This window comes from Athene cunicularia, assembly GCF_003259725.1.
Source record: "Athene cunicularia isolate RWA chromosome 4 unlocalized genomic scaffold, athCun1 chr4_part2, whole genome shotgun sequence".
Taxonomy (NCBI): Eukaryota; Metazoa; Chordata; class Aves; order Strigiformes; family Strigidae; genus Athene; species Athene cunicularia.
In genome coordinates, this window is record NW_020799099.1 from 15978532 (window position 1) to 16003482 (window position 24951).

At 37.7% G+C, this 24951-nt stretch overlaps 1 protein-coding gene across 2 annotated transcripts in view; it reads left to right on the forward strand.

Moving 5' to 3' along the window:
* The window catches only part of COL25A1 (collagen type XXV alpha 1 chain), a 152697-nt gene that overhangs the window by 91227 nt on the left and 36519 nt on the right, over positions 1-24951 (forward strand). For both annotated transcript variants that reach the window (XM_026848061.1, XM_026848062.1), the window contains exons 14-21: positions 3104-3136; positions 3293-3328; positions 7210-7254; positions 20051-20113; positions 20837-20905; positions 21781-21825; positions 23829-23873; positions 24350-24427. In XM_026848061.1, the coding sequence (XP_026703862.1) occupies positions 3104-3136; positions 3293-3328; positions 7210-7254; positions 20051-20113; positions 20837-20905; positions 21781-21825; positions 23829-23873; positions 24350-24427 (414 nt within the window). The remainder of the gene's footprint in view (positions 1-3103; positions 3137-3292; positions 3329-7209; positions 7255-20050; positions 20114-20836; positions 20906-21780; positions 21826-23828; positions 23874-24349; positions 24428-24951) is intronic.

Genomic DNA, 24951 nt, shown 5'->3' on the forward strand with positions numbered 1-24951 from the left:
TTCCATTGTTTTTCCTCATTTTTTCCTGCCTGTAAGACAATCTGCCACCCAGAAAAAAAGATCCAGATCTTATAAGAGAGCTGCAGTTTAAAGTTTCTGGTAGATAACTCTGCAAACAGCACTTTGTAGGGAGCTTAGGAGCGTGTTTTTTGGCAGATGATTTAGGAGTGAGCATTGAACTTAGTGTCATTACATTACATTTGTACTACTTAACAAGGACTATATTCTTGCCTGCTCTTCAGCATCAGGGGAATTTTTTGCTGTTTGATCATTATTTATAATTCTAGCATGAATTTGCCCACCAATCACTAATGATAGAAGTGTTAGAGGAAATCAGAATAACTGTTACAGCCACAGTTAATTAATATATTCAAAAAGTAGCCTTGATTTTTTTAATATATATTTTTTATTTGTATTTTTTTCTGTATTGTGTGTGCACTTTCTCTACTGGTGTCATGATCATCTTGAGGAGGCCGTTAAACTTATCTTGACTGTAAACCCTGATACAATTCAGGGCTTCAAAGTAGCTCAGTAGCATTCCTTCTGTGTTTTCCAGTGGGTGCTTTCTATAGGGCAGAAGATTAACATTAAAAAGCTATGTCTGTTTTCTTAAAAGAGGCAGATGAAATGAACTTCCAGCAAATTTCACAGCCAGCCTTATTGATGCATTATATTTATACATCTCTTCTGTTATAGTTTTTCCCTATTACACAAGTTGTGCCTTGTTTTTGGGTAGATCTGTAAAGTTTGGGTTATGTGTTACATTATGGAACTTTACTACCTGATGAGTAGTGAAAGTTTTTGCCAGCTGAACACTTGTGGGAAGGAGTGCAAAACTTATTAAGGCTGGTTTTAAGAGAGCTGCTGGATGTATTCAGAGATAAGACTAGTATCCATTCAGTTCTGAGGTATTCAACAACATAAATGTACAAACCCTTCATGCTCAGTTAAAAAACCATTAATTTTATGTAAATAAATGCAGAGACCATTGCACTAGATCATAATGCTACATATGTGCTTCAGATATTTAATTCATAGTTCACAAAACTTAAAAACATTTCTTTAGAAGCTTAAGTAATGTTTCTGTGAGATAAATACTAAATTTTCATTTATTAATATATGGCGAAAGAGATCAGGTGACAAGTTTCAGGCTTCGTTTAGGAATGGGTTCCTGTTTGTGCAGTTAATGTAGCTTTGTCTTCTGAACTGCTGTATCTAGTGGCTCTCATAAATATAGACTTGGGTGTGTACTTCTTGACCTGTGACAAGAAATAAACCATATTTGTTGAATTGTCCTACTTAGAAGACCGTGTCAGTGGCAGACTTGAGTTCTTGCTTCTACTCTTCTACTGTAGTCTTGGTTCCTAGAAACTACCAAGTATCTTCCTTCTGTGTGTATGTTTCCCCAATAAAGTTTCTTCATTTCCAAACTGTCTGACTCATCAGAGAGCGGAGAACATGCTGCACCGTGATTTTTTCTTTAATCCCATATTAATTTTCATTCTTGCATGAAGGTGGGTTATAAATACTTTGTGTCTTATCTTCCCTGTATCCGTCATTATCCTTTAAAATGTTTAACTGGTGAATGTTTCTTACCAGTTGCTTTGCCACTTTATAGCTATAATAAGTCCTTGAGGTTTTGCAGTTGTACATGCTTGTAAGGGATATCAGCAGTATCACTCATGCATGTCTATCAAAATGAGGCAGCTCAAGTTTCCAGACATTAATCAACCCTTCATAATACTGATTTTTGTGTTTTCCTGACACAAGAGCAAGCTCTAATAACTGTATAGAGGAAATCTATTCCTGTTCTTCAAAGAGCAGTGAGCATATTATCTGGTACCATTTAATTTTATGAGACTGTTACCAGAAAGACCCCATATCCAAACCAACTTTAAAATTATGGCATTCACAGAACACTTCATGCAGCTTCACTGAACCATGAGGAATGGGTATCCCCTATTTGTATTTTAATACACAGAATATTAAGCATTTCTACTTTACTTATACATCTTCAAAGTGGATTGCAGTACTGGCTCCTGTGCTACCTATGTAAATCATTAGCAGGCTGCTGGGGAGCTTGAAGTTGCTACTGTTTAGCAACCTGTTAGTTTCAATGAACAATACAAATTTATTTTGAATAATGAATAATGAGACAGTTCTCCAAATATAGGCACTCTAGCCATCTTCAGCTGAATGTAGCTTGACTAGCAAACTTTTCATTAATTGAGCGTTTTTTCATTTTTGTTTGGCATGTCATTAAAAAAAATGTGGTGTTAGTATAGAAGTATTTTAAGGATCCTATGACAGTTATACAAAACTGGGAGCTAAAAGCTTCCTTGGCTACGTCACCCACTGATCTTCTGCCCTTGTGCATATCACTGTCTGTTAAATCCAATCAACCGAGCAAAATATAGACCAATTTTTTTGGATGCTAGGTTCCTCCTCAGAACAGAGACCTTTCCTGAGTACATAAATTACTATAGCTTTCTCATCCTATAAAGTACAACACTTAACTGCATTAAAATACCAGTTTAAGTATGCTGAAGACCTGGGGAAATAGAGCTATGACCTGTCCTGATGGGGGTACACGCATAGGTCACCTGGGTTTTTATTTAAGATGAAAGTTCATTAGCACAAAAAGCTTTGTCATTTGAGACCTGACACTTGCCATCTGTAGAATTAGGTCAAAAAGATTGCTCATATTCTTTGTAAATGGCAGTAAATTGTTTTTAATGTATATCAGCAATTTAGAGATGTCAAAGTGTGTTCCATCTTCTGGTTTTATGACGTACATTTATACAAAATCTGCAATTACATTTACATTATTAGTTGTGAAATTTGAGGTTAACTACTATGTTTTTTGGATGAGTGAAACTAAATCTCTCTGCATGTTCTTGAAAACAGTACTGTTCCTTTTCTGAAACACACTGATTTAATTCATTGAGTGAATTCCTATGTAGCAGCACAGAGAACAGGTAATCTTGCTATATAGTTATTTAGCTATATAATCTTGCCATACTCTTGCGTGTTTTGTTATATCTGTTTCCTGAAAAACTGTATATGTAATAAGTGTGATTATTTCTTGTGGATTTTCTGTCAGGGTGACCCTGGTTCTTCTGCTGCAGGAATTAAGGTAATTTAGTTTTAAAGCAGTTGTACAGGGGGAAGAGGGGTGGTTGGTCTGTGTAGCGTCACAGATATTTTGGGTACCATTAACATTATGGTTTTACCCAGCTCTATTTTTAATACATTTTGTCAGCTCTTGTGTCTTTCATCTCTTTTCTTTTAGGGTGAACCTGGTGAATCTGGACGGCCTGGTCAAAAGGTATTGGTTGGAAATGTTCAGTTTTCATTTTCTTCACTGTTGGCTTTGTGATAAACAATGTTAGAGATGTTATCAGTGGCACTTACCCATACTAGGATGAGCCCAAGGCAGTACAATTTAACAGCTCAAGGCCTGTACACATTTGGTGTATGATCATTTTGTATTTTAAAAAAGCACAGGAATGATCATACTAATTAACATGAAAAGCAGTATTAGACTAACACACCTCCCCTTCTAACCACAGCACACTTTTTGTACTGAAAGCTTACCCAACTGCAGCTGGTGAGGCTAACAAAGGACGGCTCTGCTCCTTGAGTGATCACAAATTAACCCTGCATGTTTGACTGAATATTAACCTTCAGACTATGGTACATTATTACATCTCATTAGGAAGAAAATAAATATTGACTAGAATCCCTTTCACATATACCTGTAAGGGGAATCAAACTGTCAGAGGCACATGGTGTTTTTGGAAGGACATAGACCAGGTAACACTGCTCTGTTCTTCCTTCCAGGGGAAGAAATTCCCCTGGGTGCTCTGTGGCTGAGGCTGCTTTTGCAAGTAAAGGTCCAGCAGGAGCTGTAATGACTGTGCTGCATGAGGCCCTCTGAAGCTGGGGAATTTCCTCTCTGAATCCATGGTACATCAAACACAGGGAATGCTGTGCCTTCAGCTGCCTTTCATGAGAGTAGGAGGCAGATGCTGCTGGGATAGCTGGTGAAAGGACAAAGAGAAGAGACAATGAGGGAACCAGATTTTTGCTTTGCAGTACTTGGTTTCATGTGGGAGGCTTCGGCACCATTCTTGCCTCTTGTAACATTGAAATTACCCACTGCTGCCAGAGTGGAGCAGAGTCCAGCTGCCAGCTGAGCTAGCAGGTATTCCAGAGCTAAAATTCTATATAGTGAATGGCAGTACAACTGTTTTCTAATGCTCAAGGTCTTTTGGTGACTAAGCAAAACCCCAAAACACATATAAAATAAAATAAGAAGTGAAATCTTTTTGGTTGAGAAATTATAACTATCATCAATTATAACAGACTAAACAAAGGCTATTATGGTTGCAAATGCAGTTCTTCAGTAAAATGCAGTTTTAATTACGAAAGGTAATCAAAGTAGTTTAAAGCTATCTAATCCACAGAATCATTCAGTGTGTGCATTCTGCAGTTGTATGTTTTGCTTGGGTAATAAACTAGAAAATGCACTTGTGATCCTGCTGAGATTCATACTCTCATTAGCTGGCTGCCATGGAGGCAAAACTAGCAGTGATTTATCAGCAGGCTCCTGGATCTCAGTCCCCAGGCGCTCAGCTTTGATCTCATTTAGGTAACATAGATAAGTGAGAGGTACGCAGTTCAGTTTCTATAGTCTCAGCTTGTTGTTCACACCAAATGGGGCTTAATATGTTCTTTCCACTTCAACTAACAAGCTTCCAGTACGCTACATTCATGTTCCCAGCCCACAGCAGCAGCTCCCGTAATGCGCTCATTCAGGGTGCCTCAGCCCACCAGAGATTGTGAGGGACCCTTTTTTCAACTGGAGGCATGTCTCTGCCCTCTATGTCATCTCAATACTTTCCCCCCTACTGTCTCCCATTTGTATTTCCTTCCTCCATCTTCCCTCCTTCCTTATATCTTTTTTTCTTCTTCTTCCAGTTATTCCTTATCCATCTTCTAAGGACAGATAGAGCTGCCCACCTGAATATTATTTACGTGAAATGAAATGTGATGGTATTTCAATGGGTTGACAAGGCTGTTGTGTGCCGTGTGTATTGCAAAGGTGATAGAACGACCCGCCTTGCCAACCTGAGCATTATGAGATGTAGCTAGTATCCAGCGTTTGTATCTTTAAAAACCATACTTCTCATAAATCATACTCAAATATTTTGTATAAGGAAAGGTCCAGAAAATAAAATATTATTCATTCACCTACAATACTAATTATAATGAAGCATTAGTGATATCATTGTGTATCATCTTGTTTAATGTATCTTTGAGGGGCATTTAAATTGTTTTAGATTACTGTGACTCTGAATTGGCTTTGCTGGATCCTTTCTGCTTGTTATGTGTGGGTCTATGGAGGTTAGCTCTGTCCTAAGACTAAACAGTGACCTGCTGCAGCAGTACTAATAGATTATCAGTTACAGTTATTCTAATGCTGTACTTACAAGTGAAATTCAGTGTTTCCAAAACTAGATGAGAAAAGGTCACGGTAGAAGTGTGGTTTGTGTGGCTACTCAAGTAAGAAACTGAAAGACAGAGGAGTAGGGTTTTGGAGCTAGCATTTTGTCAGGAATGAGTGCAACAAAGGTCTTTTAAAAGGTTATTCTTTTGCAAGAGTGACAACATATTTTCTGCCTTAGAAAGTATTAGGCAACGTTCAAAAACAAAAAAAAAGTGTATTGAAAATGGTATCCTAGACTCTATTCTTTCATCTGATTTTATAGTTAATATTTTGAGACTGTAATCTTTCCTGTGCTTTCAGGCAATGTGAACAGTTAAAATTTTGGAGTAACTGAAATGGACAAAGAAGTTGTTATCAGATCCTTCTATAACGTTTAAAAATCACTCCATTTGGTAAAGTGATTTGCAGACCCTCTATTATGTTTTTCAGTTTGTGGCAGAATGTAATTTCGTATTAGGACTTCAAGTCTATTGAATATTACTGCCTCAAAGAAGTGGGTTTTGGTACTGTAGTCTGATGAACATTTGTATTATGTATACATGTGTTCATGCTTGTGTATGTATACACATGTATATATGAGTATATGAATGTATGTGTGTGCATATGCACACACATGTAATATATTTTAGTAGCACTATCTGTATGAATCATTTCAAACCACAGGGTTGAAATCTGGATTTCTATAAAGCTCAGGAGTGTATAAAATCTGGAATACAGTTCAACTCATTATAAAGGTAAAAGTTGGCTTCAGAGTTCAGACCTGATCTTCCAGAAAGTTCAGGGAATATTCAGATCCAACATGCTGGTTAGAATCCATGTCTGTATTAAAATCTCCAACCTTAAAAATAATGTTTTCTTCACATGTTATTTCTCTTTTTTTTTTTTTTTTTCCTGTTCATCATCTTTATTTCCCCAGACAACATCTTTCCATTTAGCTGATACTGCAAAATGACCATTCATGTGCATGTTGTCATTCTTGTCTTCAACTTACCAACTTAATTTAAAAATTAATACATTCAGTTTTCAATTCCTGTTACAAAATTACCCTTACAAATGCAGTACTATAGGTCTATCATTGCAATTTTAAATAAGCAAGGTGTTTCTGGGTAAGGCAATAGAAGGTTACATCCACAATAATCTTCATGACACCATGTATATTCACAGATAAATAGCAAGCACTGAAATGATGCTACAGATAGCTCTATAAAAACGATGGCCCAGTTATAATTAGGCAGTCCTGCTTGAATTGCGCAATTTAAACCAAGCTCTTCTGAATTGCTTTGTAGCTAAATCAGACAGCTACACAGCATAGTATCTAGCTCAGAGTTGAAAATGGAACAGAATTAAACATCTGTCGTAAGTATGCAACTGAAATGACAGTGTTCAAAATGAATCAGCGCTGCTTGTTTTTTTCTCTTTGGTGAAGAGTAATGTGAACTCAATTTTGACTTTCCTGACATGGATTTTCAACCTGGGTGTCATCTTCACATCAGAGGTTCCCAGAAGATATTTCAGTTCTTAACATGACTCTTACTAACTGTACATTTAAGTTACTCAATTTGAAAATATCCGTCCTGCTTGAACTGGCTAGCAGCCATCTATGCTCTTTTATCTTGCTGAAGAGTATACAGGGATGTTCACTGGATAGTGATCATAACTGAATAATGTCTGTAATATTATGTAATTTTCCTGTATAGGGTGAACCAGGTCTTCCTGGGCTTCCTGGACTCCCTGGGATAAAGGTAAATAAACTGTAGTCTCTGTTGTACTGGGGTGGACACCACAAGGAGGGGGACTGCAAGAATGTGGCTAAAATAGACTTACTATACTTGTGCTATATGTTCTTCTCTGGTATTGAACTGGGGATTGTCACAGAAAGGTTTCACATGGAAAATTGGTTGTCTACGAGTAAGCAAACAGTGTATCTTACATTAAAATGTGAAGTAGAACATTGCATTCTAGTGCTTTTAAAAAAAATCTAATATAGTAGCTTTTGATATTTTTATTTAATGGAAGTGGCTCATCATCAAAGTTTTACTTCGTTTCTGTTGTGATATGTTCTTTCCAGTAGCAACAGTCTACTGAATTTACCAAGCCTCCAGCTAGAGAACTGCAGTAATTATATACAGGCTGTGGAGAACTGGCTCTGTCAACAAAAATATTCTGTACTCCATTACACAGCAGTCATATCCACTGACAAGTCAAATGTTTTGATAAGATCCTACTCAGCTTTAGCGACAGTTCCTGACCTAATACCTGGTTTAGTCCCCAACTTCTGTTTTGTTTGGGCTCTTTAGGTAAATTGATACAAAAGACACGCGGTTGGTTTAGTTGTAGCATAAGTGGATGCATTGGGAGCTGCAGACACTTGCCGTTTGAGCTGTAACTGTATAGTACAGCACTAAGTGGGTGGATTCACATATCCTGAGTGAGTGCAGATTAGAGTGGTTCTTCTCCTTTGTGGCAAAGACTGTTCTTTCAGAAAACAAAATCTCTTTGAAACTTTTTCTTTGCATTCCAGCACAGGCCTGTGTATACCTCAGGAGACAGTTTATATCATTTCTCCAATAACAAGGGGAACAAACCAGAGGCCAAACTCTTGTCTATGTTGGTAGGATTTGGGATTTATCTCATGGAATGTAACATTTGCAGTGATTTTCTCAAGGGACATGTGAATTGTCACAGCACTGAAGCATAATGTCCCTTCTGTGTTACTAGTGAATTATGGGAAGAATTGAAAGTGCATATTAATGCTTGTGTGTTGTAATACCCAAAAATGTAGTTCCCGGGGAGGCTGTTCGTTTTCTGCAAGAATGAACTCTATATGGACTAGTGAGGATCATGTAGGAGCAGAGTCCTTTCTGTGATTAAATTGTATGTTTATAAGGCCCTTTGGCAGCAATCCCTATTTGTTTTACTTGAACAGTGAGCTAAGAGGTACCTCAGTTGTTGGAGGTCAGTGCCAGTATCCTGGGGGCACTTGCCAAAACCAACTGGAGTTACAGCTGGTCTTTGGGATTCCATGTTCATGCAGACCATGCATGTCCACACATATCATCATCAAGTAAATAAAAAAAGACTAAATCTGAGCCTCTGCTTTGGGAAAATGATTGCTGTTAAGCTTAATATCTTGGGAGTAAGAATGGCTCAGAAGGGCAGCTTTCAGAGTCACCTGACAGGCAAGATGTGAAGAATGGATGAAGTGTGGGAGTTTTGCCCACTGAAAGTTTGTTTCAAAATTCAGTGGATGCAGTGGAAAAACAGTACAGTTGCCTGCAGTACAAAATGAAATAATTTGGTCAAATGTTAATCCTTTAGGAGAATGCTAGCTTCTATTAAAAATCTAGGCCAGAGGGAGACTAGTGATGGTTGAGTGAAGTGTAATTCTGCGTTGAGGTGGCTAGATGCACCAGATGGTGACAAGCAAGTTAGCAAAACATGCACAGGAGAGAGCAAAGCAGACCTGGTCACATCAGGATTGCAGGATGGTTGCTGTTTGATTCAAGTAATTTGTAAACTCTAATTAAGAAGTCTGTAGATAAAAAGCCTAGATTTTGCTGTCACAGAGACAATGTCTGTGACATGGGAAGTGGTAGCAGAAATCAGAGTATGACTGGAGTTAGGAATGTGAACACTCATCAGCAAAGAAAAAGCGCTAATTTAGCCCCTTTTGTGTCCCTCTGTTTTAGCAAAAATTTATGTTATCACCATGTTAAATCTTCTCATCAATTTCCAAGAACAACCTCAGTGGTATTTTATGGGGAAACAAATTTCCAGTAAACTGATTGCAAGCTACTTTGAAATAACAGCAACCGGATGAAAAACTTGAGCATGCAGGAAATCCAATTGTGTGGACTTCTAATATGTTGGTGATATCATGGTGTAACCACACAAAATCAAAAGGAATCTTATTTGGAGCAGTGACTTTCTTTTTTTTTTCTGTCTTTTTTTTTTTTTTTTTTTTTTTTTTTTTTCCTCCTGGCTGTTCCTTCTTGTTTGTTACATTTTTTTTCAGGGCTTCTGAGTCTGTTCCCAACAGGACTTTATAAAACTCTCTAAGATATGTCTTTGCTATTTTATCTTAATAGTGATATGCAGTGGTGGCATAATGCAACAGATGTAGTATAAACCCCACACAGTGTCATTACAACATCTAAGAATTTGTTACAACGTTTAAGGAGTTTCCATAAGAGAAGTTTTTTTCTAACACTTAAATGGATTGCAGGGTTCTTGTTCATTTGCATGCCAGCACAGTAGCTGTCAGCAGGGATTTTGCAGGCTATTTCCAAACTTTGTGAGATGGACATTTGGCAACTCAAGCAAAATGGTAGTAGGGTCATGAAGGAGAAGGTGGTGGCGTTCAATACGAGGCAGTGGCCATTTCATCTCTTTCCCAGTAGGAAAAACAAAATATTCTTGTGTTGCTGGTATTATTTTGATACTGTTCTTGTTTTCTGCAGTGTTGTTCTCTTCAGTTTCTGTTACATTACACAGGCATGCACATGCACACTCAAAAGTCTTCTACAAAATTTTCTGTTTGAGGTCCCTTGCAGCTAAAAACCTGTAGGGTTCTCACTGCACCATTTGATCTTTCTTCAGTCTTAGATAATTGGAATTACAGAATTTTCTCCAAATTTGTGTCTTCCTACGATGTTCTAGAAATTAACATTTCTATTTGTTTTCTGGCTTTTGCCCTGAGTTATTGGTAAAACACATTTCCCAAGCAGGTTTGAAAGGTTAGCCCTAGGTGATGAGTGTATCTGAAATGCATTAATTCCTGTAGATGAATGGGCATAGGTTAAACTTGTGTTCAGGTGACCAAGTAGTCAAGGAATGGGGACAGTATGTTTTCTGGCAATTAGATAAATAAATAGAAAAAGTTCATATCCATTTGATATACAGTAACTCAAATCACACAAGTGATTTTGGATGAACAAACTAGTTTTCTGAGGATCGTGTTTACAGAGCTTTTCTGTTCTAAACAGCTTTGGAATTGTTGAACGTTGATGGACTGATACACACAGGCATCTTCAAGACAGATGAGAATAGGCAAGAGAAGACTCCATGTTGCCTAATTTTGCAAGAATTTCCTTTCTTCTAGTACTTCCATGTAAACAAAAGATCAAGATACAGGGATATTCTATGCATAGGAAACTTTTGGATGTAGTTCTTCTGGTCTTAAATATTCACCCTTTGACTACTGTGATAGGAACTGAAGTCTCCTTTTCTTTAAATCTGTTAGTTGAACTGCAAATTTACTTTCTTGTGAATGAATCTCTCCACAGTGGCAGGCTATATTATGACATGTTTTAGGTAACTGCACACTCTTTTTACCAATGCTAAACCAGCATATGAAAATATAAATGCCACACTAGGCACAGGACCATATCTTTCTAGCTACATCTAATCTTTCTGCTCATGGTTGAATAAGCTTCCAAGGCATCCAGTCCAGTATGCTTGATCATGTAGCTAAACTACTTAAAGGATTAATAAATACTAATCACTGGAAAAGTTTCAGCTTCCTATAATGCCATTTCAATTAATTAATCAATGTTCCCGGGAACCTGTTAGAGCTTGGTTGAATGTGATACATGGAGTCTGAATGAACAGCAACATTGGAGGGACATGCAAGTATCATATCTGAATTCAGAGTATGCAGCAGGGTCTTTTATTACTTGCTTTTCTAGGCCCATTCACTATGCACATGCGGATGTTTTGGGAGTTCTTCCTGTTCTTTTTCGTTCTCTCCTCATTGTCAGTTGGTGCTATGGAGGAAACACAAGTGCAGTCAGTTATTTCCAAGACAGTGATGAAGCTGTCTGTGACATGCTGGAGAAACGTTTCTCAAGCACCTGTTGCTGTTTAGGAATGGCTGGAAACTTAATGAGCCCCTAAATGTGTTCCACTGTGTCACTTGGGAAGCAAGTAAGTCACCTAAATACAGAGTATTAACTCATCGCTCCAGTATCTCCCAACTGACGCCAAGCAGACACAGAGTACTTTCTATGAAACACAAACTTCATATATCTGGTTTATCTCATAAATTTCATGGGATGATGTGTACAAAGCAGCACTCACTTACTGTAATAGAAATCATGCATACCCTTATTTGTTGTCATGTCAGACATCACTTAAGTCCTTTCTGTTGTATTTTCCAACATTTGGGCAGTACAGTCCCCAGCTTCATCACGGCAGAGTGAGGCCTCTTTCCAGTAGCAACACTTTATGCAGGACCTGGCTTTTCTTCAGCATTTCTGGAATCCCTCCTTCTCTGTTTAAAACAAATACTGAAACAAAGCTTGTGAGTGCAACTAAATTGTTATTCTATCATGTTTGAGAAATCTGCCATTCTCATATGGTATGAGAAAAGAAAGGCTGCTTAGGCCTTCTCCTTCTGGGAGGTAGGGAAAGTTTTCTCATTTCAAATCCAGTGGAACTGGCTGATTCAATAGACTTGCCAGTACGCATCATCTTGTATCTTTTTATACAGTTACTTTGGACTGACTTCCCCAGGACTGTGCCTGAGCAAGGTTTCAGAAGAACCTAGATAAGGATACAGAAATTTGAATCTTTTTTTTTTCTTATCTTCTTTTTATGAAAGGGAAAGCAATTCTAATTTTCACCTGTTCCATACTTATATTTCTTTTTTTCTGTTCATACCCAAATATCTTATCCTGTGACTTTCCTAATTCCATGTAAAGACTGAAAACTTACTGCTCCACAGTAGTTATTTTTTTAGCTCTAGAAGAGTGGATACTCCTTTCATCCAGTGAGGTTTGTTAAAAAATGAAACTTTCAGAGAAAATAGGAGGCAGAATTTTCCAGCTGGATACATAGAAGTTATCTCCTGTTTAAACTCTTTTAGAAAAGAAAGCAACTGCTGTTGAAGCTCATGTGTTCAGGTGTTGCCCTTGTCATCTGGTAACAAAATCAAAGGAAATCTGAAGTAAATGGTAGTTACAAGCATTTCATTTTGGAGTCAACACCATTCACCACCTATAGGAAAGTTCTTCAAACTCCCCATTTCCCCAAGGAGTTCTTAAGAAGGCTGAGCACATTCTCCTAATGAGTTTTTCCTCTTCCGTATTTCCATTCTTCTTCCTGTTTTTCTTCCTTGTTGGTGACTGTTACCAGGAAACCTGCAGGGCCTATATCTCTCCCTTTCCAGTTTTTCCAGGACTCATATATTCTTGCCCAGGCTTCAGTTCATCTTTATCCTCTAGGTCGCTGTACTCAGAACACTTCTAACCTGAACTCAGGAGCTGGAAGGGACCAGCTGACCTTGTGACATGCATTTCCAAATCCTGGATACAGAGATGTGTGGAACATGTTAATTACAGCAACTGAAAGTTGTGGGCATTCAGCTTCAAACCCTGCTTCACATAAACTAAAGTTTCTCCCTGATATGCACTTGCCCTAGCTGATATATATATTTTGAAATATTCCAGTGTGGACTAATTTCCAGCCTTTCATCACTCACATAGAGGTTTCTTAAGAGTTGAGTCATCTGTCTGAGCAGAGGAAAATGTCAGTGTAGTATAGGTCAAATACTGAGAAGTAGACTATGCAAGGATATGTGATCTGGGTGAAAATGGGAACTGGTCTAAAAAATAGGACTTAGTACCTGCATTTGGAGGGCTAGTTTTCAGAAGTAACATTATGCATGAGTAGGTAAAACATAAAATTAAAAAAAAAATAAAAACACAAGTGTGCAATTAATTTTCAGTATTCAGTTTCCAGGGTAGAAGTATACATACAAACATATATCTGTATGTACGTATTTACGTATCTAGCTTCATTCATTCTTAGCTGTCTCATTTCCATATATTATGGCAGTAATCACTTGCATAGGGTAGACATGTAATTTCCCAGAACTAATTTTGAGAATCAAGGCCATAAAGTGAAATCATTATTAACACTGGATGGTATGCGCATATCAGGAGTGTTTACTGGGGCATTCTTTGAGATATATGCAGTTATTAATCCGTTGGAAACTATATCTTCCAAATCATGAAAGCTCTCATTTTCTCTCCTGGAAAAGGCTAAAACATAAGTAACTGAAACACAAGATGTTGTTTCCTGTAAAGCTATTAGTACTTGAAAGACTGATCTTACAAGGATCTATTTCACAGCATCCGTTTTATAGCATAATTTATTTTTTCTTTGTAAATCCAAATCCAAAATTCTAGAAACAGCTGAATAATCTGAGAGTCCAGTATTCTGCTGTATTCAGAAATCAAGTATTTTGTCATCCACAAAGAAGACTTGGCATCAGTAATCTCAAAGTATTTCTGTGCTTAGATACACAAATTTAAATGATCAGAAATGAGCTCATGCAATAAAGTTTATCTTTATCTTTCAGGGTAGCAACAAAAATTCCTTAGATTTGTCATCTGTTTTCTAAAGGAAACAATTTGGAGCTGGATTCTTCATAATTTAGCAGTTCAGTCATTACAAAGAATTAAAATGAGGTGCTCATTATAACAAGTGTTTTTATTCTAATCCTCAAAAGTAGGTGCCATGCTAACTTGAATTATAATTAGCCTTTAATTAAGAAGTCCTTGATATGACTAATGCATGCAGAATTCATCAGAATTATTACTGGTTCTGTTAGCAACCTTCCAAAGCAGCATAGCTTCTAAGCAGACAGAACTTAAAAGCAATGAGAAAATTAGGCTCACCAAAAAGCAATAGTCGTACAAAGCAGGGCTCATTGTGAAGTGTCAGGGCTTTAGCCAGGTTGTGAAGTTTTATGTTTCTGACTCTGAATGAATCCTAAAAGCTGAACATGTATTTGTAAATATAAATATAAATAAAAAACAGAATTGTTTTTCTAAGTTTAGATACTGATTAGGGAGTGAAGATATTGTTTCAGATGTGATGAGTGAGCCAGACAACCTGTTTTGCCTGACCAGTTCTGAACTGTTATGAAAACCCTTAACAAAGACTTTATAAAACAGGGTTGGGGGTTTTTTTCATCAGATTTCATTTTACCTCTCTCATTTCCTTCTTACGAGCTGAATACTCTTAGTCCTCCCAAGAGCAAAGTTCCCATGGATATAAGGCTATTTATAAAGTCCCTTTAATGTCCTCCACAGTGAGAAAGTGTAAGGTGCTGTCCTCTCTGACTTGCATAGTCTAAGGCCAGCTGAGTTCCCAGAAATTGTGCTGAGCACCACAGACACAGCAGGCCACGAGTGCCCTGGATTGCTCTGTTCCACACTCCTGAGAATTTGGCCCTCTGTCCTCTCCAGTGTGGAAGAGTTGCAATATTTTGGTTAGATAACAAACATGGAAACAAAGTCTGAGGGCAGCGAATGGCAATTTCTGGAAAATCAGCGCAGGTGCCAGTGAGCCAAATTGAATTTATTATAACTTCATAGCTATTTTCCAAATTGCCTTGCATCTGGTTTTGGTTTGTTTTTTTGTGGTTTTGTGTTTTTTTTTTTCTAGCTCTTCTTCGATATATTTCCACCTTTGCAGGATTCTTTCAGTGGAGTTCAGCAAGGAAAGGCCATTATACTGTTTTTGTTTTAAATATTCCTATGCATGGAGTCAGGATAACATTCATGATAATCATATCTTGGTCTCTTGCTGTGATTAAAAGGAGGACCCTTCCATGTCAGTGCTTGTCAGAAGGGACACTTTGGGCTCTTCCAAGGTTTGTGACTTCTGAGGAGTTTTCAGGATGCCCCATGAGAGATGCAGGGATTTCTGGGGAACTGCTAGACCTACAGGCAGGAGTTTAGAAGCTCCAAGCTGCCCCCGAGTTGTGTGTTGGAGCGTGCCATGGTTCTCCTCCAGCACACACAGCTAGGTTTTCCATGTATGGAAATTTTGGGGTGGACCCACATTACTAGCATCCTCCTCATTTTGGATGCTTTGGCATGGTCTGACAACCCAGAAGTGTGCACACAAGAAGTGGCCTTGTCACATTCAGACTTGCAGGGGAATGCCAGGAAAAGGTGTGTGTGTCCTGGCTCTGTGGCAGACCTGCCAGTCAGCCCTGGAGGCACAAAACTGCTATGGTCCCAGCACTGGGGCAGACACTGAATAAAATATTTCAGGACTAATAAACTATGTAATAAAGGTGAGAGTTTCACATTTAAATGTCTCTGGCTAGTTCTAGTGCATTAGCACTAGATAAGGATTGAAATTACACCGTTCCTTGCATATTCATGGTCTAAAGGTCGGTTTACTCTCATTTCTATAGCATAGAGAAAATAATGCAGTAGTCTGATGTAGAAGGAGAATAGAAGAGCTGATGGTTCAGGCACTTTTCTGCAGCACAGGTTTTCTTTTGGGGCAAACGATCTGGAGGGGAAAATGTGTGTTACATTAATTACAAGAATAATTATAGAAGGAAGAGCATTCTGTGGGAAAACAGTGTATCCAACAACTGCTGTTCTCTACCAATTGCTTGTGTCAGCCTAGAGCTGTGTATTTCAGGCACTGGAAGTGGACTAGGCCTGTCTGTGAGAACAAAGTTTCAATTAATTGTGTTGTGTGTCTCAGCTGTGCAACGAAGGCTAATTCTAACTGAATACAGTATTAGAATTACATTGTTAATGAATGTTTCCCAAATTAGTGGTGTTTAAAACAGCAATTAGCATTGCAAATGGGATTTCAACTGTTGCAGCTTTTTAAAGTGAACGTCCAAGTTTTAGCCAATTACAGGTTCTATAAAAGTTAGAAGAAGGCGACAGCAAACAGTGTTTCTTAGTGTTAACCTTTAATATTAAAGCTACCCTCTGCCGCAACCCATAAAAGCTTTGATCATCATGAAAAACAGTTATGAATATGTATAGATAATAATCCTCATAAAAATTTGACCATCCTCTGAAATAAATTACAAGGTGGCTTTTTTACTATTGAATTCTGATAAAGCTCACATTATGCTACTTGTGCAGCATGCCATTATAGGGCCCTTTAACGTTTCAGATATTTATGGTAAGAGATGAAAATTAACAGTAACAAGGTTTGTGATTAATAGTATATCATTTGCTGTCTGACCCACTAGTATTTCTACAGTTGACAAACATTTGAGGGTGAAAATAAGCACTCACAGAGATAATCTCTTAAAATATTAAAATATGAAGCCATTAAAAATTCTTGAAAAGATAACAAATCATTCACAAGCTGGTTTATTTTTTTTTCATAATACCAAGTTGCCTGCATTGTATGATGGACACAAATTGCTCCAAGCCCTAGCAATAGATGAAGTTACAATGCTGAATTTCATCTTGTTGACTCCCTGAGCAATGTGGTGGTTTCTAAGCAGTGATTTCATAACTAGGTTAAACTGAAACACAGAGAGTCATCCCTTTGCTGATGGCTTTCTATACAGCTGCCAAACAATATTTCAAATGGGAGCGTTCCTTACTCTTCTTTCAAAATGCACCTGTTTATCTCCTCTTTCTGAATTTTGTGTTCCCTGCCCCTGCTTTAGCAGGTGAGGAAATTTCTGGTAGATTCTTACTAGATAAAACTTTGATTTTATTGTAAGAAGTTGTAGTGAGATGTTTAGAAAAGTATAAATCTTGGTTTCTCTGCTTCCTTGCATTCCTCTCAGCATTTCATGGTAGTTTTGAAGAAATTCTGAGCTCATTTAAGCAAGACGCTTAAAATCAGGAGATGCTTCAGTGAAGCCCAGAGCTACGATGTTGTCAAATCAAAGTGCAGCCCCGAGCAAGCCTCTGTTTCTGCTTTCCTGCAGCTATGTGCCAGCTAAATCATAGATGTCATATATTTAAAACAAAAACCTCAAACCCTAGTCACTGATTTTCTAACCATTCTTCCTCTGTGGCCCTGGCATGTGTTTGTGTGGACTAATCAGAATGGTCTCTGGTTTGCCTTTGCTTAACAGAGACACCAGCATGCCTTACTGAGAGGAAACTGTTTTCTTTACATTTCACACATCATGGGCAGCGCTAATTATAATAAATTCTCATATCCTTTTTTGCTATCTGGAATAAAGGATAACATAAAGAAGGAAGCCTGTAATATTTTCAGAATATAATTGCAGGATACAGCAGGTATGAGGAATGGGCATTGCTTCTCATGTGTTTCTCTTCTCAGTAACTGAGACAGAGATGCCAGAGACAAACCTGATACAGTTGTTACCTTCACTGTCTTTGAGTGATGCAGAAGTATACACAATGAGCATTTTATTTAATTCCTTATGCTGTGGTTAAACTCAGGAGATTTGACACATTAGAGAGGACACAGTTTAGTTTCAAATCATCCAAATATGTTGTCTTTTTACTTAGAAGTTTAGTTCAGATGGCAAATCAGATCTGTATTTTAATCTACTTAGCCTCACTAGCACTCAATAGAAGGAGAGTTGCATGTTTTTCTTCGTGTAGCCAGGTCTTAACTACTGCAGGTTTTTTCACCTGTGGTAAGAATACACTGTTGGATCACCTTCAACTTGGCATCCACCGTAACTGCCGTGTCCTTCTCAGAAGAGCTGATACTCAGCCAGTCAACTCCTAGTCTCTGCTCACACAGCACTTCTTCCACTCTGCATTTAATAGTGTTTTAAAGCTTGGTGTCATATAAGATTTGCATTCTACTTATGCTAATTAAGCCACCAGCTTCTTCCATTATTAATTCCACTAGCTATTGCAAAGCTTTTTCTTATCTCTTTAGAGATTTTAATGGAAGGTGGGACTTCTTTTTGGACTTTGGCCAGGAGTATTCTTGTGGTATGCAACTGGTATAGTCCTGAGCAAAGTAAAAGAATTTGACTCGAAGGTGTTCATCAACCTCTGTACGACACTTCTAAGCCTTACCAGGCTTAGACTGAATCATGTAGGCACTGCATGGTTTTTCCATCTGAAGTCATAATTAGATGACCAAGAAATTAGCCCTGGTAAAGTCTGAATTAAAACAATCTAGGGCTATCGAGTACCTTCTTATTCTAATATAAAGTATTGAAGCTGCATTGTTCTTCATTTACTGACATTAAAGTTCTTCCATCTGCAATGACAACTGTTTGTTACTCTTGCTGGTGTGCACTAATACAAAGACATATAAACTGTAAGGTTATTTTCCTATGACAGCAAAAAGCCGTGCTTCTCTAACGTGTTTGTCCTAGTTTATTCCTTTGTTATCATATGTTGAACCATGGCCAGCTGGAACTTCATATGAGAAAACTAATTATTGAGTTGTATTTTTTTGGTAATCTACACTGAGGTCACTGAGAGCTTGCCGTGACCTTCAATATACACACAGGAAAGATTTCTCTGATTATAGGTTTGCTAGAGACCTTCTTTGCTTCGAACTGTTAATGATGGATTGCTCTTGAGAGTACAGATGAATGTGCAAGAATACTTCCCAATTTGCTCCCCTCCTTGCAGCATACCTGTTTTTCTATAGAAGCAAAGAGGTGAAGAGAAATATTATCCAGCTGTTTATATTCACTGTCTCTTATATGTTGTCAATAATTATATCAATACAGGATAATGACATGTCTGTCTTAGTTATTTGAAGAGACATTTGATGGGTAATTCTTGGTCATTAAGTTCAGGGATATTGTTAAAAGGCTAATAAATAAATATTATTTGGGTTACACTACTGATTTTAAAGTTTAGAATAACTTATGGGTACATCTTGATTCAAATTTATGTGAAAAAATGCAAGATTAAATAGCAGGAAACCTTGTTCAGGAGCATCTGTGAAGGAAAACATATGTCTTATTAATCTTCCATTATCCCCCTTCAGGTATGGAGATAGGTAATAAAATATGTCTTTACTCCTCTGCTTGATGCTAATTTCTGCTGCAACTCAGCTTGATTCTTGCTATTTGTCCATTATGTTTGTAAAAATCAATGGGCAGGAAGGGGACAGAACAGAAAGGGAGTGGAGGAGAGCTGTGGCTCTTTCCCAGCTGTTTACAGCCAGAGAAGTTGTCCAGGTGCAGAGAACTGAAGTATTTTACTGTCAGAATGAAGAGAGAGAGTACCATGGAGCTGGAGGTCTCTGACTTAAAAGGAGATCACTTTTGATCTCCTCTTGGGGGATGATACAGCTAAGTACCTCCCTTGAAAACACATTGCAACAGTACCATCTGGCCTCTCCATTTGTCATTGCTTTGTCATACCCTTACCCTGTCTGCCCATCTATTCATGTGCTGCAATAGAAAACTACCTCATAACACATGACTGAAATGAACTGTCGCTTTTTAAATTTAGGAGTCCCTCAGAACTCCCCTCCTGCCTTCAGACTTGCTTTGATATTAGTTTGGTATGTTATGTTATAGTCCAGGTTGCATATTAACAGTCCTTAACCTCATAAAAACTATGTTTGACACATTCTGCTTCATTTGCATTTCATGTGCTGTGTAATGGCTTGCTACAAGAATTTATGCTGATGAAAGTTACCCATGATGAAAAGTATGTCTGTGTAACTGTTGCATCACAGCTGGAGAGCTGTAAGCAATACAGGGAAAGTACTATGCAAAAGAAACTTGTGTTACTGTAATTACATACTGCTAAATAAATAATCTAACATTCCTCTCATATTGTATTTTTAAAGGGTGAACCAGGTTTCATTGGTCCGCAAGGAGAACCTGGGTTGCCAGGGCTACCAGGAACAAAGGTAAGGGTAACTGGTCAATAGTTGTGCAAAGCCGGAGAGCCAATGTCAGATTCAACTTCCTCAGCATATAACAGAGACTGAGACTGTTACTAATGGAGGAAGAGGTGGAAAGTCATAGTTCATGGACCAGTGTTACGATATGTGTGTCTTTGTATTGATGACCTCAAACAATGTGAAGGCCGATACTATATCCATTCATAACTTTAGTTCATCTGTTGCCTTTATTCATGTTAGCATCCCAAAAATTATTTGTTCAAGAGGCAGAATATGGATGACTGAAGAAACTATATTTTCATAAATGTTTTTTTAGAAAAAAAAGCTTGGAAGTGTGTGCAGGAATTAGACCTTTGATACTAAACACCAGACTCTGAAAATACAGATCAACTAAACCTGTGTTTTTTTCTTTCTTCCTGCGGGGTTGCTTTTAGTCACTGTATGGCAAAGTTAGAATATTATGAATCCTACAGTCTCACAGTTTGGGAATCTTTATTCCACTTCTTTCAGAATAGGCAAAAAAATACAAATCTCATTTCCATTTTGAAGCCTTCTTTTGCCTTCAAGAAGACTGTATTTATTCAGGGGAGAATTCCCCAACCTGTTACAAGTCACAGATTAAAATGAAAATGTTTTCTTCTGATGGTTTAGTTTCTCTGGTCGTGCTGAGTTGGTGGTGTGCTGAAGACTGTCCAGTATTTTGTGATACATGTGTATATGTTGCAATAGGGTGACAGAGGAGAGGCAGGCCCTATTGGGAAGGGTGAGCGTGGTGAACCTGGAGTTCCTGGACCAAAGGTCAGTCTTATTTTACATTAGAAATGTTTTGTTAGTTTTACACCTGTGAATACATCTTTTCCTGCTGAAAAATAGAACAAAAACTTGGTGAGTGAGCTTTTAAATGAGAATGCTGTCAAATACTCCAGTCCAGAAGACAATGGTCATTTTGTGTGCACAGCTGTGGAACTTCAGTCTGAATGGACTCTTATTTGGTCTACAAAGTAAAGACACTACCTACATAAACTGTCATGGAGTTGGCCTAATTCATTCCAGCTAAAGTCCTGACCTCTGGGTCCCAAACTTTCAGCATTGAAGTTTGAACTCTGAGCAGTGTAGCTATTGAATGCAGAGAAAATCCATTTTGCATGCTGTTTTCTAACTGTGTAAGAAAGAGATCATTCTAACTACATTTTAGCATTGTCTTAATATTTTCCACTGTATCAATACCATCAAGTTTTCCTTTCCTAATACTTGAAAATAATAAGGCAAATTCAGTGCTCCCGAATTGTTGGGGAAAGAAGTTGTGGTAATACTTTATTTTAGCCTCCTTATTTTAGGATATTTAACTATCTTCTCTATCTCTTACAATTTTTCAGGAGCTATGGAATGACATAGGTTATTCCTGCAAACCGGTGTTAAGGATGTCTACTCTTTACTAATGCCAATACTACTTTTCCTTTGGAAGGATGGAATCTGTGGCCTTTGCATGCTGATATTAAAGAATGTATTACTCTGAGTGCTATTAAAGTCAGTGCCTTTACAGATTCATTATCTTGGTCCTATAAAATGAAGTAATACAGCTGTTCCATACTTTATTTAGTCATTACTAATTTCTTTTTCTCTGCACTCCCATTTCTCTATCATTTTTCTCCTGTCTGTCTTCCTTTAAACAGGGGAAAACAGGTGAACCTGGATCTAGAGGCCCAAAAGGGTCAAAGGTTAGTAGTAAAGGAACTGTCTTTAGTGGAGTACTTAACAATTTATAGGATAAAATATTTGTAACATTTCACAGAAACTTCTCTTATCTTTGTAAAGGAGACTGTAACAGTTAGCAGTGTTCTTTATAAGTGAAACCTTCTGACTTTCAGCTTTAGCTATTAGAGTCAAATTCTTGTGTGTTTTAAGCACTGTGATTCTAGTTATTTTTCTGTTATAACATCTATTCCTCTCTGCTCTGTTTTTCCCTGTGCAACTTGGTTTCTCTCTGTGTAACTGATGTGGGTTACTCCTCCACATGCCAGGAACCAACACCTGACTATGCCTGTGGAGATTTAATTGGTTTTCACAATAATTTTGTGGATTCACACTGTGGTGAGTTAGGAATCAGCAGTATTCCACGTACTGCAGTCTGAGATGTGATGGCCAGAAGTCCTACAAAGGCCAGACTTGTAGGTTACATTACTGTTTTACCTACTTTAAAAATCTACTTTGATTATACCTATCTATCTGTCTGTCCATCCATCTCTATATAGATAGAGTTGGTTCACATATCTGTAGAAAGAGATAAAATATATACTTTTCTATTCCTTCATCCACTGTGCAAATACTGGACTCTTTCATGTTATATTACAGAGTCAAAGCGAAATGAAATAGATTTGTTTAGGCAGTTATTGACTCTACTGTCAGAATAAAGATGACAAGACAATATAGACTGGTAAGATACTGTTTGCAGTACTTGAAAGGTCCTTGAAGAGCAGCCCATTCACAGTGCTTAAGGATATGATTAAATAAGTGCCACTTAACCTCTTGGTTCTCACCAGAAAGAAACATTGGAAAGTGAGGGAGCTGATGAGGGGATTAAAGCATCACAGTGAGAGTAGAAGAGGAAATCAGCCTCTCATTTGCCTTCAGTACCTGAGCACCGCCCAAATGCACCAAAAAGATAAAGATCCCCCATTTAGTTTCCTTTTTATCAAAAAGGAACATACGATTTTCATTTTATCTGCATACTTGTCTAGAAAATCTGGCCCAGAGAAGTCAGTGTAGTTGGGAACTTCATTTTTTAACAATTCCAATGACATGTTTACTAGCTGCTGCCAAGGCAACACTGAAGGGAAAAGCAGATCGCACAACCTTAATTATGTCCTGCCACCAGCCTGCTCCCCATATTCCTTCATTAGCCACATGAAAATTTTCAGTTTTCTGTGTTTACTATTACCACTGGCGAATTAATCATTCTTCCCTGAGTTGTATCAACATTTTATAGATTTCAACAGGAGCAAAAGTTGCAGTTCTTACCCAAATTAATTTTGAGGAATATAACAATATAAGATCTTGCTATGAAAGTGACCTAAATGAAATGAATCATAGTCACTGGATATGAATGCATACATGTTTGAAATTCCCTCCATCACTTGAAACTTATTACAAATAGCCAGGAAGAAAAAGCTGTGCGCAAGATGGTAAAGATCTAAAGCCTGTTGCAGTAAGGGAGTAGGGGAACTCTAATGCTGACAGTAATGTTGTGTTTGTGGGGAAGACAACTCATGAGTAGGGAACTTCAGAAAGTTAGTGGAGTCATGATCACAGAAAGTTTATACACTTTGAAACACACCTTTGAAGAAGTTGCTAAGTGTTTTCAGACCAAGTGATTTCATTTCTCTAGGTTTTTCTTAAAGCTTTTGCTAATAGCACCATTAAGAATAGGGAAGTTCTACAAGTAAATTAATTGGCAATCTGTGTTGTGTTTGGTTCTCTGGGATTTCTTATTCCAAGCCAGTACAGCACACTCTTAACAATTTACACAGAACAAAATGCATCAGTCAACCATACCTACACAAATTTTGAAGGAATTTTTCCTTTAATTAATTAAGATCCTCATTCTTTTTATGACAAGAGGCCTTTCAAACTGGTTTATTTAAGGTAAACATAACTAAAAGGGAAGAAGTATGTGATATATTGTCAAACAGCATATCTGTTTTCAAATGTCATTTTTACATAGGGTGATACAGGTGACAGAGGTGACACAGGATCTGCAGGTCCACGGGTAAGTCTACTTCACTTTTCAGCGTTTTATTTTGTCATAGATTCAGTCTACACTATGAATTGAAATTGTAGCAGCAACTCCAGTTAAACTGGTGAAATTGGGCACTTGACTCTGGTGGAACATGTGTTGTTAACTGGCCTTTAATATGAATACCAGCCCTTGTCTCCTGTTCACAGATCATGGGCAGGATGCTACGTGCCAGAGGTTCTGACATTGAACCTCAGAGGTTTCATATATTTGCTTTCCCACTGCAGCACAAGTCACTATGTACTGACTTGCTTGTTTGTTGTTTTTTTTTTTAAATAATTTTCCTTTAAAAACAATTTTAATTTAATGCTAACTTTTGTAGATTGTAGTAATATACTGTAAGTACAAGATTCCAACACTGCACAGTCAGGTCATAGCGTGTGTCAGTAGTTGTGTCTAGAATATTCTTTGATAGGTGACTCAAAATTTTTATGGAAAATATATTACAGGGACCACCTGGACAGAAGGGTGATCAAGGTGCAACAGAGATAATTGACTATAATGGCAATATCCATGAAGCTCTGCAGGTATGCAAACATAACAAGGCTGGAGTGGCTTCGTCTGGTCTGAGAAAAAGCAGTCTGACAGCATTCTATTTCTCTTTTGTGTAGACCTTGAAACTGTTTTGTGTGCAAAGATTTGCTGAGTTTATATATCAGAAATTTCTTTCTATGTTTGGAAAGGATGCTTTCCCTTTGGTGTTAGATAAACTGTTTCCTTGATACAATTTAGCTGAGTGAATTAGTTTCATTTCCCCTGGAGACTACTGACATCATCTAATGAGGATAAAGCTGATTCATTGCTGGCTCTGGTGCTTAGTGCTGAATTCATGTAATAAACTACATACATAGCTTCAGCAGAGGTGTCTGCTTTTTGGTTCATGTAGTATAATATTGACATTTCTTTTTTTCCTCCTTTTCCTCTTCCTCTTCCTTTTCCTTTGCAAAGAGCAGAATATTTGAGATTTGGAAACCATGTAATGTGGTTCCATTAGCAAGCTGTGGATTCAATCAGCAACTTGAGTATGTTAAATAGACCAAGCACCAGTCTT